The 8863-nt window shown below is 43.1% G+C and overlaps 1 protein-coding gene across 3 annotated transcripts; it reads left to right on the forward strand.

The window, feature by feature from the left end:
- The first annotated feature begins 1657 nt into the window (after positions 1-1657).
- Positions 1658-8853, forward strand: abhd8b (abhydrolase domain containing 8b). Of its 3 annotated transcripts, none has more exons than XM_053871376.1 (5): positions 1658-1791; positions 3954-4733; positions 5143-5313; positions 5387-5603; positions 5949-8853. In XM_053871376.1, exons 2-5 carry the CDS (start codon positions 3964-3966, stop codon positions 6207-6209), a joined length of 1419 nt encoding a protein of 472 aa, XP_053727351.1. In that variant the 5' UTR covers positions 1658-1791; positions 3954-3963; the 3' UTR covers positions 6210-8853. The 3 variants fall into 3 exon arrangements, with proteins under 3 accessions (XP_053727351.1, XP_053727366.1, XP_053727357.1); XM_053871391.1 differs by having other exon boundaries at positions 5387-5645; positions 5949-6092; XM_053871382.1 differs by lacking the exon at positions 1658-1791 and having other exon boundaries at positions 3353-4733.
- The last annotated feature ends 10 nt before the right edge of the window (positions 8854-8863 follow it).

Raw genomic sequence — 8863 nt, forward strand, 5'->3', positions numbered from 1 at the left:
TATATAAAATTTCTTAATCTAGACTTTAGAAGTAAAAAAAGATTTCAATAAGTTAAAAGGTAAAAACTTCATTGCCTGTGCGCGATATAACCATAAACGCATGCGCTTACCAGTAAACGTCAGTTGGTAAAACATTCGCAATTTCGGGCGGACTGCATCAGGCAGTCAAGTGCCTTCTACTCAAAGTAATACCACACGTGGCATGCATGACTTTATTTTTTTCTGCCAAGATAACAGTTATCTCGAGATAATTTGTATCTCAAGATAATTTTTATCTCGGTATTAAAAAAATAAAGTCATGCATGTCACTCCCAGGGATGCCTAATATGTATATCTTAGCCACATATGGCATTTTGAGTAGAAGGCACTTGATCAGGGTGTTAAAAGCGCACAGACTTGCAGACAGTGACTGACAACGTTGACGAACAGTTATGAAGCCATGGGAGACATTGTGATTCCAGGAGGATGTATACAAAAGAGGCAGTTACGCAGGCGCTGACATTTACGATTGTATCTTGAGATAAAAATTATCTCGAGATAACTGTTATCTCGGGCAAAAAAAAATAAAGTCATGCATGCCACTTCCAGAAAAAATAAACACATGCATGTCACTTCCAGGGCTCCGTAAAACTGCCTCTCTGGCAAAGCATCCTCCTGGAACCACAATGTCTCCCATGGCTTCGTAACTGTTCGTCAACGTTGTCAATCACTGTCTGCGTTTCTAACACTCTGATCAAGTGCCTTCTACTCAAAATAATACCATATGTGGCTAAGCTATACGTTTTACGCGTCCCTGGAAGCGACATGCATGACTTTATTTTTTTTATCCCGAGCCAAAAATGATCTCGGGAGCAAAAAAAAGTCATGCAGGCCACATTTGGTATTATTTTGAGTAGAAGCCACTTGATCAGAGTGTGAAAAGCGCACAGACTTTGCCGTTGGCAGTATTCTGACTTGCAGACAGTGAATGACAACGTTGACGAATAGTTACGAAGCCATGGGAGCCATTGTGGTGACAAGAAGTAATCGTTTCTTGAGATAAAATCTTGAGATTCGAATTATCACGAGATAACAGTTATCTTGCGATAATTTTTATCGCAAGATAACTGTTATCTCGGGCTAGAAAAAATAAAGTCCTGCATGTCACATCGAAAAAAATAAACACACACGTCACTTCCAGGGCTCCGTAAATTTACAAATTATCTCGAGATAACTGTTATCTTGAGATGCGCAAATAAAGTCATGCATGTCACATCCAAAAAAAAAAAAATGTCACTTCCTGGGCTCCGTATGTTTTGATATCCACATATGTAAATGTAATATTGGTAACTTGAAGTGATCATAACTTTTAATTTGCAAAACAAAAACACAATTGACGTAAAATTGAAAAGACTGTTTGGGTAAATAGTTTCACATTTGTGGATCAGCAGTTACACGCATTCACTGTTTCTCTCAATGGCATATTTTTGTAACAGTCACTATGTGACTATGTTACAAGACACAGAACAAGACTCATAGTAGTCCACCATAATCACAAACCAAACTACAACCGACTAAAACCGGTTAATCGATTTATTTAATTTACAGAACCACCAAAGAGCAAAACAGATGACCACAGTTAATCATAGAACACCGATTACAACAAAAGCGAACCACAGTCAGACGGAGAGTGAAACGCTCTCTCACTCTGGGGTTAAATCAGATTATTGGATTGCCAGCTACAGATTAGCAGCCGGCCACTTCCCTGATGCATCTTGAGAGAACACAAAGCGTTGGTTTCGGCATTTAAAGGTATGGTTTTGATTATTTGGTGTTTTATACGTTAGAAAAAATAATGATGGAATCGTATGCAGAGAATGAGTTGAAGTTGGTGTAAATCTGACCTGTGAACAGTACCTGATAGCTCCAACTCTGAGAGCTAAAGTCTCCGTCTGTGGCATCATGCAGTGTTTCAAATGGCTCTGAGGCAGAAAAAAGTTTCAAACCTTATAATCAATGTTTATTTCATTATTTTCTTAGATCTTAGGTCTTAAAAAATATTCTTAAATACGAAGGTTTAGGAAAGGTTTTAAGCACATGGGGGATTGTTTTGTACCCAAAACAACCTTTTAAATGGTAATTTGTGATAGATGTTTTTAACTCTATGTTTCTCTAGTACACTACTACCCAATCAAGCATATGCTTGGGTCACTGTCCTGCAAGAGGGTGTACCTCCATCAAGCTCTAGTCAGGTATAGGCTGGATCAAGTTTTGCTCATGATTATCCCTGTATTATTCCCTGTATTCGACTCAGACTACTTTCCTAGTCCATGCAGCTGGGAACCAGATTGATGCTGCCATGTTTGTTCATGGGGATGGTGTTCTTGGGTTATGGTTTAGTGATACACCATGACACCACCATAAGATACAGTATGGTCGTTTTGTGCCACACACAGTGCTTTCCTTGAAGGCCTAAAACTTGAATTTTGATCCCACTTGACCAGCACACCTTCCTCCATACATTTTGGGAGTCTGCCACATGCCTTTCTTCAAACTCCATGCTAAAACCTACTTATTTTTAGCTGAAAGTAATGGCTTTCTTTTTCTTGATCAGTGGTGTCTTCCTACGCCCATGGAAACCTCTTCTGTGCAAGACCCAATGCTAGATTTTGATGGTAGAGAGCAATGCCTTTGCCCATGCCTGGTCAAGTGATTCAATCAGGGCCTTGGCTGTGGTTGTTATTGACCTCTTGACAAAACCTTACGCTTCCTTCCAGGCCCACTGAGGTTTTTAACGGCCTTCTGACCTTTTCCTTTACTGGGCATGCACAAAACGTTGACGCAGATCTGGACTGAGCTCCTTCTTCTTGGCTATAATGGTCAGAAAATCAGAACGATCAGAACATTTCCCCTCTATTTACACTCTTCTGGAAAGATGCTATTTTGATTATTGCTGAACAATGTGTCACAATTGGTGTGGCAGAGGTTTGAGTAATTCTGAACTTTTGGCCACATATTTAACTACGGAAGTAGACTTTAGCCTCTCACGTGTGGGTTTGTAGCTAGCGATGAAAGACATAAGATACACAGGAGTGAGAAAAAAAGCATTTTTTTGGTTTAACCAAACATTGAAGTGCAAAAACGATTTTTGTTCTGGCAAATTCATTTCACTACAGTAGCAGTGCGTTCGCTCAAGTAGAATATGCTTTCCACCTCGGATCACTGGCGCGTTGCAAGCCATTACACAAGTCATTTTCTCTTTTAATTCAGTTTATGATTATAGTTGTTGCCGGAATTTTAAAACTCTCTGGCCTTCTGCTGTGAATAATGTAACCGTATTAATCCTTGGGATAAAACCAAGGTTAGGGTTAGTAGTGACCAACTCTGGCTTACATTCTGATCAGCACATGTCAGGTCAGTGCCACAGTAAGATGACAAGTCAAACACAGGGTGCTTTTCAACCATGAGAGCTAGATAGTGTTGTTGCTCCCTGAGTGTCAGGTCATTGGGTTCCTTCTTCATTGACAGCATTCAAGGTCATGTCCTGCTATGTTCAACACATTTGACATTTTTCTTTACTGCCACATCTTCTCAACATTTCGTTTTATTTATAGTCATCGATAGGTATCAGCCTGTCACTAGCAAACACGGCAGAGGTCTGGCATATGGACTCTGGTTGAAGGGGGTGGGGCTTTGACCTGACCATGTTGCATTGTGAGAGGAGATTGACAGATTGTGTTGTGTGGACTTAAAAGTGTAATCCTGTGAAGGGAGAAGGTTAATTCTGCCAGCAGCAACACACAAATCCTGCTGTGTCGACTGATGCTGGGTCTGGACGCATTTTGTGAGGTGGTGACATGTCCATTCTTGTCCGTAGCTAACCTTTCACCATCTACACTGTATTTGGGAATCATCCTTTCGTGAGTTGATCAAGTTAATGAAGAATGTTCTGATCTGATTGTGTCCTTCTACAGACTGGCAGCCATGCTGCCCAGTTTTGTGGAAGGTCTTTTCTGCTGCCTCACCTCCAAGTCGGCCAACGTGGTGGTTCCAGTCGAGACGTCTGAACCGTCTGACGGTTATGAGTTTTTGGAGGTGAAACCAGGTCGAATCCTACGAGTTCGACACATCATTCCGGACCGAACATTGGAGGAGGAGACCATGAGTTTGGGTGGGAGCATCAGCTGCAAACGAAAGATCACAGTTTATCGCAATGGGCAGCTTTATATAGAAAACTTGGGTGAGAGGACCAATTCAGAGACCAAGAGCAGCCAAAATGGACAAACAGAGGCCAACAACACAGTAGAGGTTGACTTAGTAGACAGTGTTAAAACCTCTGATGCCCCTGACCTAATGGATCCCAAGCTAAACACTCAAGAAGCCAAAACAGGAGTGGCAGCTGGTGCCAGTCAGGCGGAGCTTCCCCAGCAGCCCAAGAAGAGCAGGCGGAAACCGAAACGGACAGTTGTAATTGATTGTGAGCGGCAGATATCGTCCTGCAAAGGCACTCACTCAGATGTGGCCCTCTTCTTCATCCATGGAGTGGGCGGTTCTCTGGACATCTGGGGGAATCAGCTAGACTTCTTCTCCCGACTGGGGTATGAGGTGATTGCGCTGGATCTGGCAGGTCATGGTGCCAGCTCAGCACCTCATATAGCAGCAGCTTACACCTTCTACGCCCTAGCTGAGGACATTCGGCTGATCTTCAGGAGATACGCGCGCAAGAGGAATATTCTAATCGGACATTCTTACGGGTAAGGGAATAATCAAATGTATTTTGTTAAAACATGAGCGAACCGGTTCAGAAGAGAGTGCAGGGATGGTGTAAAGGTTGATATCGACAGTGTGAAGGAGACCTAGAGTCAGTCTTGCAGAAGTATGCAGACAGATCTAGAATGAGCCACAAGGGAGACTAGAACAAGCCTATTCAAAATGAGTCCTCAGTTTTCACTGCTTGCCAGACTCAACCTCTGCTGCATCTTTTTAATTCCTCTCTATCTCTCCTTGGATAAACATGATTTCATAAATTCCTCAAACGGAAATAGATCCCTCTATGGTCCATCCCTCCCTTCACAATAATAGACTGGCACCCGCACCTTTATATCTGCTGTCCTATAATATAATTTGACCGTGTACCTTAAGATATTGAAATTCTGTTGTCAGTGTGTCCTTCTGCTCCTTCCTGGCACACGAGTACCCAGATCAGATCCACAAGATGGTGATGATCAATGGTGGTGGACCAACAGCACTGGAGCCCAGCGTGTGTTCCATCTTCAACTTACCCACATGCGTGCTTCAGTGTCTGTCGCCGCTGCTCGCCTGGAGTTTCCTCAAGTGAGGTTTAATACAGCTGTTCCAGAATCCTGTCAGTCTGCTCAAACTTCAGTCTCCTGCTTTCCTTTCTCAGGGCAGGGTTTGCTCGGCATGGGGCGAAAGAAAAGCAGCTGCTGAAAGAAAACAATGCCTTCAATGTTTCATCTTTCGTGCTGCGAGCCATGATGGGCGGTCAGTATTGGCCAGAGGGAGATGAGGTGTACCATGCTGAGATCACTGTGCCCACCCTGCTGGTGCACGGCATGCATGACAGGTTTGTCCCTGTTGAAGAGGACCAGCGGATGGCTGAGGTGAGGACCGGAGATCAGAGGACTTGATTCAACACATATAAGGTTTGTTATAGCCACTTGTTTGTGTTCAGATGGGGCGATTAACAAGATTAAACCAGCTCATTAAGATGACACATGTTCTCCTGGAAGTTTCCAGCGGCTCTGATAGGAAGTAAAAGCTCAGACCCTTGCTAACTAGCAAGCAAGTGCTTGGAAAGTAAAAACAAAAATAAAACACACAAATCAAAACAAATGTGACTATTTCAAACCTACTTCAACAACTACACCGTCACGTGCCGTGTTATATCCACTGTCAGCAATACTCTTCTGTTGTGTTGATCTGAGTGTGAAATGTTCTTTCCGCAGATTCTCCTCCTGGCATTTCTGAAGGTTCTGGAAGACGGCAGTCATATGGTGATGATGGAGTGTCCAGAGGCCGTCAACACGCTGCTGCACGAGTTCCTGCTGTGGGAGCCGGCAACGCCTCTGCTGCCAAAGAAAACACGTCCGGAGACGGCAAAGACCCAATCTGACACAGGCAAAGTAGCAACCGACCTTGCTAAGGTCCGGCCTGCCACTGCCTTGCAACCCTCATCAAATTGGACTGACACCAAGGCCAAGAAATGACATCAGAAGCACTTGATTGAATTGAACTGAACTGAGATATAGAGGGCAGCTTGGTGGGAAGTTCGTGATCAACCACCTGGTGTCTGATGAGCAGCGTTAGCAGGTGGTGGTGTTTAACCGCCATGGCAGCTTCCCACTGGTGTGGAGTAGTCACACTTGTTGAAGTCAAGTCACGTCACTGGGCACTCTTCTCTTGTGTGTGGTGGGTGTCTGGTGCACATCAGGGGTTCAAGAGACTCTTTTGATGGAAGTGCCTTGAGAAAGAATGGGGTCATCAATGGTGCGTACCACTCATGGACTCCTAAGCCAGATCAGCTGAGCACATGAATACCATACCAGAAGTAGGGAAGGGAGTTTGAGTGGTTCTCATTATCCGGACAAATAGTAGCCAAAGGTAAATCTCCTCCAAGTGTAATCAACATGACATGGCAGACATGCATGTAGGATGAGGTTGAAAATGTCCATTCACAAAGGCTATTGTCAGGAGCTGTGTATGCACGGAATCCAAGTGCAAGTGGTAACCAGCAGCAAAGAGACTCGACAACGAGAATACAATTGAACAATTTATTAATTCAGGAAATAACCCAGGACAGAAGGGTCATTGAACAGGTCATTGAACCGGCAGGAAAACGCAAAGGAGAGAGAGAAATCTGAGGGAGAAATCTGGACATGGAACAAACAGACTCAAAACAGAAACACAATCACATGGTGATATCACTCTTGGAGAAATAATTGTTACTGAAAGCCCTCTAACGGGCTTTGCGATTGGGTTATCCACTCTGAGGATCTGCCTCATGCCTGAGAATTGATTGGTCCAGGTAGACTCCGCCTCACCCATAAAAAAAAAACAAAAAAAACAACATATTCATAGAACTTAAGTTACATTCAGTAACTATTATTTCTATGCCATTTCTATGTACACACGCAGCACAAGAGTCAAACTCCATAATGTGCTGTGCTCCCAGACAGTTAGACATTGGTCGTGAGTAGCTCCTTCCTCCAGAAAAGTGTGGCAAGTAGTACAAGTCGCTCGCATCGCAGGGTGAGGGTGATCATCCAGATAGAAAAAGGAACACGATTCTACAGGATGAGTGACTAAAGGACATGAATGGTGCTGAACAGAGAGTTTTAATGGGAGAGGTGGAGCCTACCTGGGCAGAGAGTTAAGACAATTGCTCAAGGCAGAGAGTTGGAGTGGATAAAACAATAGCGAAGCCCGTTAGAGGGTGGAGCATGTATGATGTAGAACAAGTACATGAACGCAAAATACACACGACAGTCAGACACGATCACGATCGCAATGATAAATATAATCCAGTTAAAAACAACGAAGTCAAAAATGCACACACAGGAAAGAGGGAGGAATGGGGGAAGGAGGGAGAAAACTGTTTGCTCCTGGTGGAAACACAACAGCAGAAAATATAGGCAGAACAAAGGGAAAGAAAATGGAAAGCGGGCGGCGGTACAGAACTGACTCACGTATAAATGTAACTGTTAAAGCTTAAGGACCAAAGAAGTGAAAACAAAGTAAGAATGCACCGGGAATAACCGAGAGTGACGATTTGACGCACAGCACTGGAACAGCAGAGCAGATGAGCAGGTGTCGTTGATTGCAAGCTCAATCCTGTGTGTGTGCCATTAGCAGGTCAGGCTCGGACGTGCAGGTCGTGTCAGCCTTTCTGATACTTGACCCTGTCATCTAGCAGCTGTCCTGATCATACTGAACCGCCATATTTCAGATTGAGGTCCCTCTTCACATTGTGCCGACATCAGCAAAGGCCATCGAGAAGTTTGCAGCATTCATAGCAATCTGCCTCAACACTGTCTAAACCAAAGGTCAGCACTGACATTGCCCGCAAAATAGAGACAAAAATCAGACTCGTATTACAAGGACGCGCAGTTTGGGACAGCCCTCCGCCATTGGTGTTTGCATTTAGTGATGGTTGAATTCCATCTCAAAGTTACCTTGTTTGTTGCAGCAGTCATTTCAGTGAACCATGCACAGCAAATACAAGTGTTGGCACAGAAGATTCGGCTAACCATTCACAGCCATGGCACACATACCCAGCTCTGCAGCTCACCACACTGACATCTGTAGTTACGGCATAGGTGTAATGCACCAAGCATAATAGGTTAGTTTAAAATCGAGATCCCACTGAATCTCATGTCATCAGTATATATACATATATATTTTGACTGCAATTGAGTTTCCCTTTCACTCACCTTTTGATTTCACATTTTTCCTCATATTGGATATATTGCATAAATACAACTGATTCTCTCAATCACACTTTTCTACAAAATCAGGGATAAAGCTTTTGTGTCATCGCCGAGGTCACATGGTTTAATTTTACAAACAATCCGGCGAGTTATGGATAATTATATCGACTGTCAATATATATCTTAACACATGAATGATCTTGTAAATATTAATTTATTCAAAACGTTGATGCCTTTTCTTTAATATTTCACTGTTTTATAAATATTTGAATGTTATTGTTGAGCCTTTGTTTTGATAAATTTGATTAAAATTAACTCATGTTTTGGTACTCGTCTGTAGATGGGTCTGATCCCAATGTTCCACTTGTATCAGTAGTCCATTAAAGTTTCTAACTTTTGCCTTCCGAGTATGTACATGTTCACTTTTGCAATAT

This window comes from Synchiropus splendidus, chromosome 1, assembly GCF_027744825.2.
Source record: "Synchiropus splendidus isolate RoL2022-P1 chromosome 1, RoL_Sspl_1.0, whole genome shotgun sequence".
Lineage (NCBI taxonomy): Eukaryota > Metazoa > Chordata > Actinopteri > Syngnathiformes > Callionymidae > Synchiropus > Synchiropus splendidus.